We start from the raw sequence: 18,810 nt of genomic DNA, 5'->3' as shown, positions 1-18,810 counted from the left end.
TCTATTCCTCCGTTTTTTCATTCCTATGATTCAAAGGGGCCCTTAGTGTTATATTAAGCAGACGGAAAATATTTACTTGTTCATCAACGGTGAAAGGCACATAGAAATAAAGGGGAAAAATACTGGCGATTCTAGGACAATATTCTTGTGATATCTCATCAGTGATCTTGATCACTAGCTGCTGCATTGGGGTTTCTTGATTTCTGAAAACACTTTTGTTCCGCTCGCAGTATATCTCCCATGTTACTAGCATATGAAGTGATATTCATTCATTTGCTCCACCACTCAAGGAGTGTATCTTCTGGATTGTGTGTGCAGATTGGTAAATGGTAGTTGATTCCACCCAGTATCTTCTCCCAAAGCTGGCACACAAAGTTGCAATCCTTGGAGAAGAGATGTTGTGCCGTTTCAAGGCACCTGTAGCAAGTTGACAAAAATAACTATTCGGCCAGTGTCTGATTTGCAATCTATCAGTTGTCCATATCTTATTTTGCAGTAGAAGCCACGTAAACCATCATATTATTTTGTTACTAGTAGTTGTATCATTAGGTGTGATATTTCTTAATCAAGTAAATATCTAAGAGCGCCAATATAATTTTATCATTAACCTTCAATTGTTCTGAACAAACCTAGAATCAAGGTTTCCCTCTCCGTATTGGAATAAAAACCACTACTCACCTGTTGATTGAAAATGGGTAAAAACCGACAACTCCCGGTCAACACCGTACGGAAAATAGCTAAAACCAACCGGTTTTCACAAACCTGACCATTGGCGGTTTCGTACAAACCGATCGGTTTTATGAATCCTGCCTATCAGATCTTAAAACGAAATGTTTGATATTGTTTTTTTTTTCAAAAATGGAATGGGTTAATGAAAAAGAAAATGCTTACTGTAGTTGTTTAGCAGGATAGGTGAGTACTGCTCCTTAGATGGTGCGTCCGTTTAGGCTCCACTACTAAATTGGAGGTGGACGTGACAGCAGAGTGAGTTGTCCGGTGCACGGCCGATGGTCCACTGCACGCCGCCACGCCCACGCACGCGCGAAGTACGTACGCCGCGCGGTGGCGCACGTACTCCATCGTGGCCGCTACATCGTACGAGTGCGACACAGCAAAATATCCACCAACGTTTTCCTATCACATCGTGCCGCATCACCTTCTGTGGATGATAGTTGTATAATTTTTTTTCCTCTCGAGATTGCATCATCGTGACCACAATGGATCGACAATATGCACTGTTTCTTTAAAAACAAATATCTAAACCCATTTGATCCCATTAATTTGTCGTCATTACAAGTCAAAGATACTATCATAGTTTGCCGCATCGTTTTTTTTTCAATAGTTTGTAATAATATTTTTTTTAGGCGTATCATTTTTCCAATGGATGCCCAAACTTCATTTTAGCTACATAGGACAAAGTACACCCAAGGTCCCTCAACTTGGCATCGAGTTACAAAATCGTCTTCGAACCACAAAACCGGATACAATGCATCCTTAACTTACAAAACCAGTGCAAACTAGATCCCTCGACGGTTTTGACTCCGGTTTTATCCGACGTGGCAGCTGACCCAATGTGGGTCCCACGCGAGTTCCATATGTCAGCCTCTTCTTCCCCCCCCCTCGACCTCTCTTCCTCTCTCTTCTTTTCTCTCACTGTAGCTCAACCGGTGGGTGGGGAGAAGGCCGGTGGGGGAGGCAGGAGAGGACCCCGCGCCCCTCTGCCGCTGCCAAGAAGCAAGCGTTGTCGGCCAAGGAGGTGAAGAAGGCGGTTCCCCCCCTCGCCCCGCCCACGCCAAGAGGGCGATGAAGGCTGCCCCTGCGAAGCCGATGCAGCCGCCCAGATCCATCCACGCGGGCCCGCTGCCGCCGCCGGACTCCCGTCTCCCCCACCGGCCTCCTCACGGACCTCCCCACCCATTGGTGCTGCCAGTGAGAGAAAAGAAGAGGAGAGAGGAAGAGAGGTGGAGAGGGGTGAAGAAGAGTCTAACACGTGGGACCCACGCTGAGTCAGCTGCCACATCGGACAAAACCGGAGTCAAAACCGTCGAGGGATCTAGTTTGCACTGGTTTTATAAGTTGGGATCTAGTTTGCACTGGTTTTGTAAGTTGGGGGATGTGTTATATCTTGTTTTGTGGTTTGAGGACGATTTTGTAACTCGATGACAAGTTGAGGGACCTTCGGCGTACCTTTTCCCTTCAGATATAATTATGCCGTGTGCAAGCACCAATTGTTTTGTTATTTTGCTTACTTTACTGGATTCGAAGTTGTATGTTCATGAATGAAAAGGGCCGAAGCCCAAAAGGCCCATAAAACCGTACTGAATTTGGCCCTTTTTTTCCTCATGCAGAACGGGACGCTGCTTGCTAGAGCATTTCATTTGATTTCATTCATCGGTTGGTACTACTTTTTTTTTACAACGTTTTAGTGATTTTTGTCTGGTGGCAAACTGGCGCGATGACAAGTTGCAGCAAATACGAACAACGCAGCCAGACTGCTCGCCGGACGAATCCCATAACTTGGCAAGATCTTGGGTCACCCCTTCCGTGGTCGAGATCTCGGTGTGTGTCGCCTTTTGCTAGCTGATCCAAGGCCATTTTTTGGCCTTGGCAACCATTGAAATCCCCTTTTTGTCTCATGTATTTATCGTTAGCACAAGTGAAGACACAACCTTCCTTTACCCCCTCATGATTCTAACATAGTGTTTGATCTTCTTTTTGTTTTTTTTGGAATATAAGAGCTAACATATATAGGGCTTGTTTACTTTGTTACCACTGTTAACCATACTAAATTTTGGTAAGGCAACAAAACAAACACACTTGTCATGTTAATGCTACCCTACCAAATTTTGATAATTTTAGAAGTTTTCGCTCCTAGAAATGCTACCAAATTTTGGTAAGGCAACGGCTGAACACAACCAACGCTATCGGAATTTGGTAGTGCCAAAATGTATTAAAGTTTGGTAATACAAAATTTTGGAAGCGTGTCTGAATAGCCCATAGCACTCTACTAGATTCCATTTTTATATGTACAATTTACAATCGGCCGACGACACAAGTTGCTATTTATGTGAAGGGAAAAAATAAACGTAAAATAATCCTTACAAACTTATTAAAAAAACTGATGTGGCCAATTGTGGCATGTAAGTGTGTCGTGCATTTTCATAACCAGACGGTTAAGATTTCAACCCATCAACTATTTTCACGATATTTGATATGGTACATGCATCCACAAATTAAAGAATGAACTGGAGATATATTTTCACTTTTTCTTTTTTTTTTTGTACTCAGTAGAAAAAAAAGTAGAAACAAAAGCAAGGTGGGGCCTTCCAAATCTAGCATAGGTCCTACAGAATTATCCTCTTCTTCCAATCCGTGGGCCAAGTGGGCCACCCAGAGCGACGCGACAGGTTCGCCAGAGGGCGAGAAGGGTCTGGCCCATGTTGGCCCAGAAATGTGACCCTCCCAAATGTTCCCTTCTTTCCCAAAAGTAGGGAGGAAGAGAAGAGAAACAAATTAACCAGCAAACGATTTCCCAGTGGCTATGTGTTCTTTGGTGTGTGTTGACAACAAATCCTCCACGCACGAAAAACATAGCAATATATTAGCGTATGATTATGTATTAGCTAAAAAATTTAAAAATAAATTAATATAATCTTTAAAGTAACTTTTTTATATAAATTTTTAAAAAACACACCATTTAATAATTTGGGAAATGTGCTTGCGGGAAACAAAAAGTGGAGGTTCGGAAACACCACAACGAACTCAGCCGGTAATGTCAGTGCAGTAGCCCTTTTTGTGTAGGATATCCAAGTTTACCACCCGTTTGAAAGAAGAGAAAAAGAAAGTGAGAAGCTTCTTGTAAAAACAAGATGAACTGCTTGAGATAGATATGATCTAGACATGTGAATATTGATATCCAAAATATCCAATGGGCGTCGTCGATCGAGTGAGAAAGTTGGCCCTTTAATTTTCTGTCTCAACTTGTAATCAGGATCACCTTTCATCAGGATATGGTCGTCATAGGCTCATAGCAAAATCACATGGCCGGTAAGTAGCAGCAGGAGCAACTTGCATTGGCCATGGACCATTAACATTTTTGCATGCATGGTGCATCGGTTGCTGAGATGTCCAGTTGAAGCCCTGGTACCTAGTGATAAAGCGATGGCACAGTCCCAATGGCAAGAGAGAAAAAGAGAAGAAAAAAATGGGAATTTCTTTTCTTTTTTTAAAAAAAAACGAGGCGGAACTTTATTCCAGCTTTTATATTTAGAATAAGAGAATTGACCCAGTTTATAAGGAAAACCAGGCCCAAAAACTATATAACTGCACGGTTAATTACAGGAAAACCGGTTGAAACCCACTGCTACATAACTAACAATGACGGCGAAGCCCAAACGAAGGACATCGCTACCAAGCTAAACACAAAAGCGACACAAGAGCTCTGACATTGCAGAAGAGGTGTTATCGTTGCCGAGGGAATTTCTTTTCAACACATTCAAAAGAATTGCTCTGATCGTTTGAGTTACTTCCGACAAACCGTAGAAATATGAATGATGCAAAGAAAAAAACAATATACGGATGAAACTTTTATGTTTGTGTTGTTAGCAGTTTAAATGACAAATACTTAAAAACGAACTGTGTAGTTGGTAAAAAGGAAAACCATAAAATTGGCTCTGGAATTAAATTTTAAAATCTAAATTTTGATTGCGCCTGATAACTAACCTACTGTAACAAACCATTGCTTACAATGAAGGCAGCGGCGTTTCTACAGTATTCGTCACAGGACCCCGAGTAGAATTTCATTCTTTAGCTATTTTAGTTTATAATAGTTATATTATTAGTTGAAAATTAGAGTATTATATGTGTTATGACATGTATAGGAATTTTGGTGATTTTTGTTATTCTGGGTTAGTCACTGATTTAGGGGTAAAAAGGTTAACGGCCTGGCGAGTTCTTTTTTTCCCCTTGAGCAGTGTGTTACGTTTTTGTTTCGACCTGTGAGGCCGTGACAGACCCAGCCACCGTCGTCGGGAACTGTTTTTTATTTTGTTTCTAGCTGTGTTTTCTCGAGATCAGTTAATTTCTTTTGTTTCGTTGCTTGGTCAAACAGCCTTTTCCGATTGGTGGCCTGAATTTCATCTGACGACATTCAGACGTTTGCAGCGGCAATTCGATCGTTTCTCTTGTTCGTCGATTTCGACACCGAGAATTGCAGCGGCGACAATTCGTAGTAGTAAGGCCTTGATTAGTTCTCAAATATTTTTTCCTTAAAACATCATATCAAATTTTTAAATATATGTGTGAACCATTAAATATAGATAAAAATAAAAACTAATTGCACAGTTTGCATGAAAATCGCGAGACTAATCTTTTGAGCCTAAGTAGTCCATGATTAGCCTTAAGTATTACAGTAACCCACATATGCTAATGCCGGTTTATTAGGCTTGAAAGATTCGTCTCGCGGTTTCCAGGCGAGTTATGAATTTAGTTTTTTCATTCGTGTCCGAAAACCCTTTCCGATATCTGGTCAAACATCCGATATGACACCTAAATTTTTTTTCGTGAACTAAACAAGTCCTAATAGTAACACTTATTTTTCATTCATCTAACATAGAGAGATGTATTGTTTTGAAGGTGAGTGGGAAGTCGGGAAAATATGTAGTGCAAATCACATATGTAGTGGAAACTTGGAAACAAACGTTGGATTGAGAAATAGACGTCCGAGATTCGACCACGTCACCATGAGTTAAAATTTAACTCCCGGTAAAATTTTAACTCATGAGTGAATCTGCGAGTTAAATTTTAACTCCTGTTGACGTGGACGAATCTCGGACGTCTATTTCTCGATCCAACGGTAGTTTTTAAGTTTCTACTAGATATGTGGTTTGCAGTATATATTTATATTTTTCCTGGGAAGTCATGTGCATGATTTTTCTTAGTGAACAGGGGCGGTTACGACTGTCATGTTTAGAGGTGGCTTTGACAGAAAAAATGGGGTAGCAGTGGAACGTGCATGCAAAAGGTAGCGGGCATCTCACGTGTAAGGCACATGGGGGTGTGCAAGGCCATCACTAGTCACCTCTTTGTCAGCTTTCGATCAATCACACCACCGGCTAGCTAGAGTACTTATGTTAGAGCTTAAGCTTACATGCATCTTATGTAAGCTAAACTCTAATTAACAACATGCATTGTACCGTAAAAGTTTTTGTAAAACTACCACCGATCAATGTGATAAAAAGTGTTCCTAAATATAGAATTTTTGGCTATAAATATGAATAAGCACATGTCTAAAGTTGTAATTAGAAATGCTTATATTTTAGAACGGAGAGATTATTAGAGAAATATACAAAATACACTATAGTAACACTCGCTTTTTTTTAATGTGTACATGGAACCTACACTATAGTAATATACAAAATACACTATGTTTGACCATATATGTGTACATGACAATCGCTGTTTTTTTATAAGAGAAAATCCGGTGGTTGCAATGCATGGACCGGTCAAATAGCAAGGCATTATTAAAAAGAAACAAAGAAAATATAGTACTAGTATTGGTCCTGGTGAGGAGTACTTCATCCGTCCTTAAAAAAAAGATAATTTAGATAGGGATTTAACACCATCTAAGACTAGGGATGAATACGGATACCTTTCGGATCGGATAATTCTCGGATATTTCGGATATGGATATTTTTTCTTGGATACGAATATGAATATAGCATCAGGGTTTCCGTCGGATACGGATAATAATTCAGATATCCGGTGAACAATGCTATTCGGATATCCGCAGAAGCCACAAGACATACCGTATTTCTTTATAACTCTATGACCTTCAATATACCTTTTTAGATTTTAATAGTAGTTCATTTCTTAACACTAGTCCACATTATTAATATTATTTAAAATTTTAAAAATATTTATAAATTATACTATATTTTATATAAAATGAGCTAATTATATATGTTGATATTTGTTTCTATTAGAAGTTGAATTGGTTTTCGTGTTCCAAGAAAAATTTGTTTCCGTATTCGTGTCCGATCATATTCGATTCTTATTCGTATTCGAGATAGTTCGTATTCGTTTTCGTATTCGAGCTATCCGTATTCGTTTCCGTATCCGGCAAAAAATATGAAAATGAATATGGTATGAGCATTATCCGTCCGTATCCGCTCCATTTTCATCCCTATCTAAGATTATAAATCTGGACTGTCCAGATTCATTGTTCTAGGTGATGTCAAATTAGTGAAATCACCACCTAGATTGTCTTTTTTTTGGGCGGGTAGATATTAATGAAAAGAAAAGTGCAGGTAGCAACGAAGCGCACAGTGGTTATTCACCCTAGTAAGGATTATTTTCGTGAATACGCAAGAGATTACACGTCAATATATTAGAAGAAAAAGAGTTTTGTTACACAACGCAATTAACCAGACTGGCTTATGCCAAGGAAAGGGAAAAAAACAAAACCAAAAAAGAGGAAGAAACTACTACGACGGCTAAACACAACTCTAATTAGCTAGGGGTAGAGCCACACTACACTCACAATAAATCCCCAAAAGAAACAACGCCAGCTAATGACTATAAATAACCCTCCGAGAGGATGGCCTCTAGAATAACTGAGACGGAAGAGAATGCATAGTGAAAGGCCCTTTACTTCCGTTCACCCTGGTGAGGATGACGATGATGCTTTTGGTCGGGCAAGGCCAGCAGGATGGATCGATACTACTAGTAGTGTAGTAGTACGACGTTTGGCTGGGTGTGGGTGGCTACGTACGTACTCCTACAGGTGCAGGAGGGAGGCGATCGATCGATCGATACTGCTGCTGGCATCGGATCCTATAGTGGGTAGGGGCGTAGCGTACGTCTCGACGTCCAAGGTCCAACCCAACCCAGCCGCGCGCAGCACGTACGGTACACAACGCAACGGAGCGGGACACAGATGAGAGAGCGACTCGCGCGCTCGCGGACGACGCGGAGCACACGGGACCGTTGGCGATGGCCCCGACGGAAGACGGGAGCTAAGGCAGGAGCAGAGGTAGGGCGTGTGGGCGTCACCCGGTGCGCACAGCGATTCTCTAGGAAGATACGTACACGATCGATATATCGATTCGGGGGATGGATTCGATGGACGATGGGGGTACGTACGATACGACACGGCGTACCACTTGATGCGATGAGCGTGGCATGAGATGAGCGCCTATCTGCTGCCTGCGTGGCCTGTCGTCTCGTCTGTCGCGGTGTGATGCCCAGCCCAGCCGCACTCCCTCCGTATTGTATTTTAACCATTCGTTTTATTCAAATTTTTTTTTACAAATATAAAAATATTTATATCATGCTTAAAGAATATTTGATGATAAATCAAGTCACAATAAAATAAATGATAATTACATAAAATTTTTAAATATAAGACGAATGGTCAAACATTGATTAAAAAGTCAACGGCGTCATACATATAGAGAGAGAAATAACTAAGACACCGTTTCAACCAAATAACTTATGTCCTCTCGTATGTCAACATGTCATAGTAATTTATAGTATTAGGATGTGTCACACCCACCTAAAATCTCTTTATTTTGAGACATATGGAGTATACAAGTACATTGTTTGCTGCGGAGTATCTTTTTTCTCCATTTACATTGTTGTGCATACTTCTTCCATCAATCAATCAGGGTGTGTTTAGTCCGTGAAAAGAATTTTTGGGTATCACATCGAACGTTTGACCAGATATTGGAAGGGGTTTTGGAACACAAATGAAAAAACTAATTTCATAACTTGCCTCGAAACATCAAGACGAATTTATTAAGCCTAATTAATCTGTCATTAGCACATGTGTATTATGGTAGCACCTATATATGGCTAATCATGAACTAATTAGTCTTAAAAGATTCATCTCGTGATTTTCATATAAACTGTATAATTAGTTTTTTATCTATATTTAATGCTCCATGCATGTGTCCAAAGATTTAAACGCCTCGATAAGCTACATTTCCAGGAGGTTACCACGCAACATGCAGCACTACTCCACTTTGCAATGGACGGTCACCCACCGGAGTCCGGAGCTCACTGTGGATAAACAGTTGTACTCGCCGTAGAGTTGGTCGTAGGGGTGTCCCTTGTCCGGTCCTTTTCCTCTCTCCCTTCCTCCCAAGCTGCTGCTGGTGGCGACGGCTTTTGTGCGGGAGCCAATGGGATGCCTCCCAACAATTCGGCTGGGTTTTTTTGGGAGCACACGCACACACAATGTCTCAGACAAAGGCTACGGAAACAAAAGAGAAAGCCATCAGTTATTGGTTCCGTTCTCGCATTGCAGTACTTGCATCTGCTGTAGTTTGCCCACGAAATCATCGTTCGTTGCGTCTGCCATGGCGATTGCAGGCCGTCCTCATTATTCCTCAATAACGGCGCCATAGGCCGGCATAGCAATGTCCGTGCTGCTACTACTACTGTTTACCTCGTTGGCCGTTGCTGCTGCTGCCATCGCCATTGAAGGGTCGTGTCGCCGGCGACAACCCAGCCTTGATTCGGGGGAGACCATCTCTCGTCCTTCACCTTGACAATGGGAAAGCGCATGCATCTCGATCGGTGAGTGAGATCAGAGAGATGAGCCTTTTGCTGTGCTAGGAGGACTAGGAGCACTATACCTAGTACTCCGTACTTATATTTGTACTGCTTTGCTACGGAGCCTATATCCGTCCCAAATTAGTTGTCACTCTAACTTTTTACTTGCAACATTTGATCATCCGTCTTATTTGAAAAATTAGTGTAAATATAGAAAATGATAAGTCATACTAAAGTACATTTTGATAATAAAGCAAGTCACATATAAAATAAATAATAATTTTATAATTTTTTGAATAAGACGAATGATCAAACTTTACAAATAAAAACTCAAAAACTCAAAGTGATAAGTATTTTGGGACGGATGTAGTACTCTACTACTTGGGTTTTTTTTTTTCAGCTTTCATCTCATGTTCCCAATAGCTGTCTTGATATTTTTGCTTTGCCGGCTAAAGATTAGGCCGACCAAATTTCCTTATGATTGAGAGTTAGTACAACTGGACAAGTTTAACGATTTTGATAAGAAGCTACGGAAACTAAGGTGGTGTTCTTTTCTCCTGAAGATGAAGATTAAGTTTTTTACGTAAAATGAGGTGGTATTAACATATGATTAATTGAGTTTTAATTATTACAAACTTGAAAAATAGATTAATGTGATATTTTAGAGCAACTTTCATATAGAAAGTTTTCACACGAAACGCACCGTTTAGCAGTTTGAAAAAGTGTGCCACGAGAATCGAAAATTTCATCCACTCTTTCCATTAGAAACGAACGGGATAAATGGAGTAGTTGTCTCAATATTGTTTTCAACATTGCCAGTCGATGATAAATTATTAGACTGCAAATAAAGAAAAGTAACTGTGTACCAACTCCCTTTTTATTTCTTGGATAGTAATACTCAACTCACATAAACCCTGGTTCTTTTGAGAGAAAATTACATCTATAACACAAAGATTTCATTGAACAATACTACATGATTCTTCCATTTCCCAAAAATACTACTTCCTCCGTCCCAAAATGAAGCCATTTTTGAGGTTGGCACGGGTATTAAGAAAGTAGGTGAGAATAATTGGAGGAAGTGTGTGATTGGTTGAAAAGAGAAAGTAGGTGAAGAAGAATGGTTGTGATTGGTCGAGAGGAGGAGGTAGGTGAAGAAATAGCTTCATTTTGGGACAAGATACTGTGCTAGAAATAGCTACATTTTGAGACGGAGGGAGTACAAACTTGACAGGAGATTGACTGAGTTAGTTTGTGGATGATATTGCCCTCATATCTCCTGTCTTCTTTCTCTCTTTGACCTTAAGGCACAATTGCTAACCTCCTTCATCTTCTCTATTACTTCGTCCGTTACAGAATATTAGAAGTTTTAGAGTTGGACACGGTTATTAAGAAATTAGGTAGATGTGAATGGTGAAGGGTTGTTATTGGATGAGTAGTAGATGTAGGTGGGAAAAGTGAATGGTGGAGAATTGTAATTGGTTGGGAAGAGAATGTTGATGAATAAATTATTATATTTTGAGACTGAGGGAGTAACATATATCCTCCTCATGCCACGGAATCACGTTTGATAGAGGATAGCGCTAGTATCTACCTCGCCTAAATGCCGCTTTCGACTCCACCACCATGGCCTCACATTCGGGCCGAAGGGTAGCCGCCATGGGTGTCCTGACCACATGGAGTCCATTCCCTACCCCATCGATGTGATATTGTGTTCGAGATGGATGGCCAACCGACCACCATGGAGGATAGATGCAGACAACACCATCTGCTTCGTCAGTTTATCTGCATGACCAAGATCCTAGATGGCAAGCTTGATCCACTATAGCTACGACTCTCCAAGTACGGTTCCTTCACCCTAATGTTGAATGGGAGTAGCTACCTAATGAAATCTTTGTGATATAGATGGAAATTTATCTTCTTTTGAACTTTTTTGCAAACATGGATTGATTGGATATTGGAGTAGCACATTAGAGTCTAGAGCAAACTCTATCAGGCCTAGCCGCCTGACCCGAGCCGAAGGTTTAGCTCAAATTAAACCAGGTTTGACCCCAAGTCTGCCTGGAATTTGTGAATAGCTAAAGTGGTCCTCTAAGTTTCATTTGAGGCTCAGTTTAGTCCTTAATATTTTAATCTATCAATATTAGTCCTTCAAGTTTTCATTTTAGTTTAAACTTATCTTGAACCAACAACTCTCTTCATAAATGACACTTATACCCCCCCCATCATTCACATATATAAGAGAAAAATTGCATGCTTGAATTTTTTATAGATAATACATAGTATATTATGTAAAACAAAAACAAATTATGTACTAACAAGTGCATACAATAGCAATTGCTTAAGTTTCATGTGCACATGTTGAAATAATGGGAAGTACATCTGTAATGTTGTTTATTCATGTTGGCTTTCTCTTTTCTAGTATATAGATGTATACAAATTAAGGGCAAAAAGGACATTTTCTAATAGAAATATTGACTAGAAATAGCCATATGGTATATTAAGTGGACCCAAGGATGATTTCAAGCCAAAACAAATATTTAAAGGACCTATGTGGACAAAATGAAACATGAAGGACCAAATTGAGCCTTCGCTGAAACTTGAGGGACTAAATTAGCTATTCATATAGCTCAAATTGCCTCGGGACCCAATCCAAGCCCAAGCTTGACCTAGCCCGGCCCATAATTATAGACTAGATAAGGTATTACTAAATTCAGATCGATTTTGCTATATATTTGTCAAAAAAAATTGTCCAAAAATTTGACGGTTGCAAGTATAGTACAATCGTAATATAATTATATTATAACTTACATGTAACTACAGTGTAATTTGTATGTAACTTTTACATAATTTTGAGCCGTTAGATTTGCTTTAAGTGTCATGCAAGTGATGAAGAAAAAAACATAGCACGAGCACATGTGAGGAGATTCGATCCCACAACCTTTGTTTTATGAAAATAATATGTTAACGAGGGATTTTTAAAAGTTACATAGTACAAGTTACATTGTATTTATAAAGTTATAATATATATGTAATCACATCACGATTGTACTGTACTTATATATGTTAAATTTATTATGAAAATTTGTCTACAAATAAATAGCCCTAATTAGTTGGAATTTCCGGCCCCAAAAAACCGGGCTTTTCTTGGGTTTAGATCAAGAAATGCTCAGCTCTAGAGCACATTAAATCTAAGCCAATATCATAAGCTCACAACCCAACCGACCCAAGACTGACCCGATAACTAATGGCCCAAGGGCCTGGATCAGGGACGATGCACCTAGATTCTCAAAGCAGTGCTAATTTGATATGAGTACTTACGCAAATATACCTGTGTGGCTGCGAACAGGGCTAGATTTCACCTTCAGATCATAATATATTATTAGTAGTTGATTAACTAATCATCGACTGTACCAACAAAAAATCGTGCAAGCTGCAAGCAGCTAATTAACTGCCTGCATGCATGCTTTTGTTGTGGAAAGTTTTCATCAGCGTAACAGCTTTGCATGACACCTTTACTTAACGATGTAAACATGCAAAAGCGCTGCAAGATCATTGATGTCCACAATAATTAACCGAGGAAGCATCGAGCTTACTCAGATTGCCATGGAAAGTGGAAACACACCCACTAAAAAAAAAAATCCTCTGCCAACCATGGCAAACTGCTAGCAAGCCATCTGTGCAAGTTTGCCACCACCTGACCACCATGCATGTCAATATGTCATCAGTAAAAGGTTAATCTGAGGAAGACATCTTGATATAATTTTTTTAGCCAAAACACAAACATCCAGAGTCATAAAACACACATACTCTATTACTCCATTTTTACGAGTACATTCAAATTCTGAGCCGGCATATCTTAAAGTTGATGAACTTTATCACACACGTCTCATAATAGGACATCATCTAACATAAAAATGAATTATATGCGAACACTCATATCAAATTTAGAACTTTAACTAATTTGGGTGGACAGATCTCGTTACATGGAACTTATCGAGCTACGCTTACTACAACACAGATATATCTTGATATTTTACTTTACAACACGCATATATCTTGATATTTTTGACATGTTTAAATGAGTGAGATTGAAAGGTCAGCACTGGATCGCCTAGGATTTCGAGAGAGAGAATCACATTCACAGTGACAGAGATATGAGGTTAATCGAGGCGTGATGGCGACGCAAAAGTTGGCAACAAACAAGCATGCATATGCCACCAAAAGGGACAGCAACGAGGTGTACCTTTTGTGTCGCCTCCGAATCGCCGTGAGATTGGATTATTTCCCTCGTTTTTCTCCTCACGAAATCGCTCGCATTTCGTTCGTTCGTTCGTTCGTTCGATCGATCGATCGATCGAGCTGAATGCTGCTGATAGATGAGCCCCCTCGCATCGCATGCGATCGCAGTGGCCGGCAGTGCAGGTTTTTGTCGTGGTTGGCTCTGAGGCTTTAGCCACTAGCTAGCACAGGAGCAAACTGTTTCCCAGCGATTACTTACTAAATTTCTTAATATGAATCACATGGCCTTCCTGTACACACACGCACACCGCTCTGAGATCGATTTCTCATGGCCCTGAATAATACTCTCTGTCCGTACTGCACGCATCTCCTGTTCAACACTGTTTATTAACTCGAACTCTTGGTTACTAGCAGTTTTACTTAGTTTTACTACTAGTATATACATATATATACTACTACTGTATATGTACACATCTCCATTCGTTGCCATGCTACATTGCTAGACACTGTGTGCAGCCCAGCCCTGCAGGTCTGCAATGGCCAATGCACGCCTCACATGAATTTATATTCTTTCTGTGTGCTCTTAATTTTACAGTTACTTCGTGTAGAGCTGTAGACGATGCCCTCAACCCAATGGGAATTGCAGTAGTTCTGTATCTGTCATATTTGGATGTGACTGTAGCTACTTCAGGGGGCATCGATGCATCCGTGCATGGTTCTACTCAGCGGTAAAAACTTCTTGTTAGTAAAAAAAAAAGTGAATATTAAGAATGACCTAATATCAAGTAAGTAGATGTAAGACTTCGAACTCAGCCCGGCTAGCCTACCACACTGGAGCTGTCGAAAGATTTCTGGGTGTTTTTCATTGAAGAGATTTGGAGGGAGAGACGTACTTCCAAATATTTTTTTAAGAAATTGTGAGTGTGTTAAGGATTGAACACAAGGACTCGGGATTAAAACCACGCACCCTTTACCATTGCACTGTCAAGTCGTCATGGCTATTTTAAAATGTAGGATTGAGAAAATAAAAAAGAACAATGTTATAGAATTTTGATAGAAATGCAAATATGAAATACTGTTGAAGATACTCGGATTAAAGAAACTTTCCGTAAGATTGAACTTTTGTTAAAATTTCTCCAAACTTTACATGGATTGAGGCATTCCACATGAATTTTAACATACTCAATAGTATTCGATAATTTGTTTCAAAGAGCTATATAGAAAAAAAAATCTCATAGAATTTTTTTGAGAGGTTAGTCCTACATATAGAATTGTAATCCTACAAAATTTCTCTGTTTTTTTCTTTAAATGAAAAGGAGCCTTAGGGTTTGGATGTCTTTCTTCTCCTTTTTTTTAACTGATCGATTAGTTGGGACTGGTCGTGCGATCCAATCCAATCCAACTATAAAACTATACCAAAATGTGATTGATTATGAGAGTTGAACAAGAACGAAACTACGAGAGTTGGGACAGTGCTGAATAAGAACAAAATTGTCGTACATGTTCTGCCGTTGAATAACAACAAGAGGCAAGTTTCATCGTGATTATTTAGCAATTGTTTGACTTCCTAGGCCGTAGCACATTTCCCGTCTCTTGATTCAAATAACTAAACCCATTGCTTCGATCTTGCAAAAGGACCTCGATTTCCATTAGTCGGCCTAATTGTTCAGTTTTTTTTTCTCTCCTTCTGTCTTGACCTCGATTACAATTTAGTCGCGGTGACTGTCATTTCTGGTCGCCGATTCAGACAAGAGGTCAACCAATAATTCCTGCTACTCCATTCCAGAACTTAAACATCTTTTTTTAGACACGGGTATTAAAAAAAAGATAAAAATGATTGAAGAAGGGTTGTAATTGGTGAAGAAAACAAAATAGATATAGCGAATGGTTATGATTGGTTAGGCGAATGGTAGACGAAGAAATAATTTTATTTTGGGATAAAGTTACTATGTTAGAAATAGCTATATTTTAGGAAAGATGTAGTTGTTGCATTTGGGTTCTCATAGTTGGTGCTGCTTAATTTTCCAGCTGCCGATTAATTAGGAGAGAAAACAAACAGGCAACTAATGGAGAAAATATTTACACTGGTGATGCTGATCAAGCAGGTCCCATTTTAATCCAAGATTTTGACATGGATCAACGAACACGACGCTAATTAAGCTTAGCTTAGCTAGAAGCTACAGTACACTGCCATGATCAAACTAGCTAGTTGTTAATGACGCTCAATGATACTCATTATTCTCATCTAGACTAGGAGCACGATCTGATGAGGCCGAGGTTGTAGAGGAACTTCTCCGACCGTGACCTGATCATGTTGCCGAGGGATCGGCGATCGCGGCCGGGCGGCGACCTGGGCTCGCCGCCGCCGCCGCCGCCGCCGGCGTCCTCCCTGACGAACAGCACCTGCTCGCCGATCTCCGCGCGCACCGCCTCCACGGCGTGCGCCTCCACGGGCTCCCCCGACGCCGCCACCACGTAGAACACGTTCGCCGCGCGCGCGCCCCGCGTCGCCACCTCGGCGTGCGTCACCGACAGCCCGTGCTCCCGGAATATCCGCGTCACGTCGGACAGCAGTCCGACCCTGTCCTCGCAGCACAGCTCCAGCCTCAGCCCCTGCTTACACCAATCAAGTCAAAGCCGTGTTCACGGTAACTCTGATACCATGATAACCATTTTATTTGATGTGCTCACCTCGGTGTTGCGGCGCTGGATGGCCGCCTCGAGGCAGCGGCCGAGGCGGTCGCGTTCGTCGCCGGAGGTGACGGGGCTATCGTCGAGGTGGCGGATGTAGTACTCCTGCAAAAGATTTCGCCGGCGACGACGGCGATGTTGTCAGCACGCGTGACACAATGCGGTTGCAGTGCAGGTGCAGCTCGTGTGTTCGTTGGTACGAGCTCACACAAAACTAGGATCTCTTCTCTTCTCGGCTCTGTCTGTCACTCACATGCCAAGATCTAGCAGTATCTATGTAGCAGCGGAGCAGCTTGTTGTGTGTCGTCGTCTCTAGTACACGTTTCTGGTCAAAATGTGAGCGCGGAAACCGAGGCACAGTGGAATGGTAGCTAGCAAGTAGCTAGGAGTAGTAGCTAGGCTATAGGGTAGAGCTAGAGTGTGTGCAGCGAAGTGCAATGGCATGGCAGCGTCGTCAGCGATGGAACAGTGACGAAGTACCTGGTACGCCTCGGAGCCCTCGGCGATGACGGTGCCGTGGAAGACGACGTACTGCATGTCGGTGAGCGTGCACACGGTGTCGAACAGCAGCTTCGGGCGGTCGCGGCACCGCACGTTCACGAGGGTGTACCCGCGCTCGGCGCAGTCGACGACCTCCAAGACGGGGCGGCCGCGGCCGCCGCCGTCGCCGGAGGAGGAGGAGAGCTGGGCGGCGGCGGCGGCGCGGTCGTCGTGCATCATCTGGTGGAGGCGGCGCGGGGCGTGCGTCGCCGCGCCGTCGCGGCGCGGCGCGGGGATTGCGGCGCGGGCGGTGGCCTTCCGGTCGCGCGCGCCGGCGCCGCCGCCGCGGAGGAGGTGGCGGAGCAGGCGCTTGACCGTGTCGAGGCGGTCCTGGTCGTCGATGGCGCCGAGCGTGTCGGCGTCCGTGACGTGCACCAGCGCCGCCATGCGCGCGTCGTGCGTCCACACCTCCGACGACACGATGTTGCACTTGAGGTCGGTGAGCACGGCGAACACCTCCGACAGGAGCCCCGGCCGGTCCTTGCCGATCAGCTCAATGGCCGTCTGCGCCGCCGCCGCCTCCGCCTCCACCTCCACCGACCTCTCCGGCGGCGCCCGGAAACTCAGCGACCCAGCTCCCAGCGACTGAAAAAACCAAATCAAAATTAACACAAATGTGCAGAGCTTTGCTCTGTTCTTGGAATTGATTCTTGTGTACTTTACCAGCTCAATTCTGTCAATGACTTGGCCATCATAAAGTTTATTCCCATCCTGATCCACGACATGGAACACTGCACAAAAGGTGAGCAACACACAAATCACATCATCATCAAAAGATGCCAAAGAGTGCAACATCTACAAGAGCTAGATCAGAAAAAAGAGGCACGATCTTTCTTTCTTTCCAATCCTTAATCTTTCTAAGAAAGGGGAGGTTTGCAAAGCACTCACCATCCATGAACCACTCTCCATCAGAGGAAATGTAGGCCCTTTTTATGGTCAGCTTCAGTTCAGTCAGCACCTGAACCACCTCCAGCAAGGTCCCATACTTGTTTGCACTGTCCACCTGCAGAAAAGAATGACAACCTCTCCTGTCTGAGAAAAAAATTCTTCCCAAGAAATGCTCTGAATTAACCTGCAAGAATTATCAAGAACCAAGAACAGAGAAGTGTTGCTTGCCTTCACCAAGGTGGCAGTCATGTCCGAGGTATTATCCACAGTGACCCTGCAAGAAGGAAGAACGTAACTCAGCACGGTTAACAAGGTCAAAGTGCAGAGAGAAACACCATGGAAGAGGAAGAAGAAGAAGAAGAAGAGATGGAAGAAGAATGGAAAGGACTAAAATACCTTGGAGGGTTCATTCTAATGACAAGCTTCTCGAACTCATCGACCACCTCAGTGCTGGGAGACCCACAGGCCATCATTGTTCCAAGGACTGAACTGAACTGAACCCCCTTTGTTGTTCTCTTGCTCGCAACAAGAGAGAAGAGAGAAGAAAGAGAAGGTAGAGAGGCAAAAGGGATACTTCCCCTTTGCTCCTCCCAAATCCAAGTGTATAGTACTACTTGCTGTGTAGTGGTGGTGGTGTAGTGGTGCCCCTCTCCTCACCTAGCTGCTGTGCTGCTCTTCACTCTGAATGTCTGAAGCTGCAGCTCAACTAGTCCTAGTATATATATATATATATATATATGTATATTCATTTGCTTATGGTTATGGGTGAGTGAGGAAGACATGGAAGGATGTCTACTTGTGGATTTGTGTGTGTGATGTGCATCCCTCTCTCTCTATCTTGTGTTATTGTGTTGTTGTAATGTTGTATGTCTGTGTCCCTTCACTGGTTCTAAGGGA

The 18,810-nt window shown here is 42.1% G+C and overlaps 1 protein-coding gene across 1 annotated transcript; it reads right to left on the bottom strand.

Moving 5' to 3' along the window:
- Positions 1-15,790: 15,790 nt before the first annotated feature.
- LOC127782555 (ACT domain-containing protein ACR6-like) lies at positions 15,791-18,720 on the bottom strand. Its single transcript, XM_052309815.1, has 7 exons — positions 18,310-18,720; positions 18,142-18,187; positions 17,914-18,028; positions 17,689-17,756; positions 16,966-17,610; positions 16,486-16,590; positions 15,791-16,407 (listed from the first exon to the last, which is right to left on the bottom strand). The coding sequence occupies exons 1-7, from the start codon at positions 18,384-18,386 to the stop codon at positions 16,045-16,047; spliced, it is 1,419 nt and encodes a 472-aa protein (XP_052165775.1). The 5' UTR covers positions 18,387-18,720; the 3' UTR covers positions 15,791-16,044.
- Positions 18,721-18,810: the final 90 nt, after the last annotated feature.

Source organism: Oryza glaberrima, chromosome 8, assembly GCF_000147395.1.
Source record: "Oryza glaberrima chromosome 8, OglaRS2, whole genome shotgun sequence".
Classification (NCBI taxonomy): Eukaryota; Viridiplantae; Streptophyta; class Magnoliopsida; order Poales; family Poaceae; genus Oryza; species Oryza glaberrima.
The sequence above is the reverse complement of the archived record's forward strand: the minus strand, read 5'-3'. Positions and strand labels throughout refer to the sequence as shown.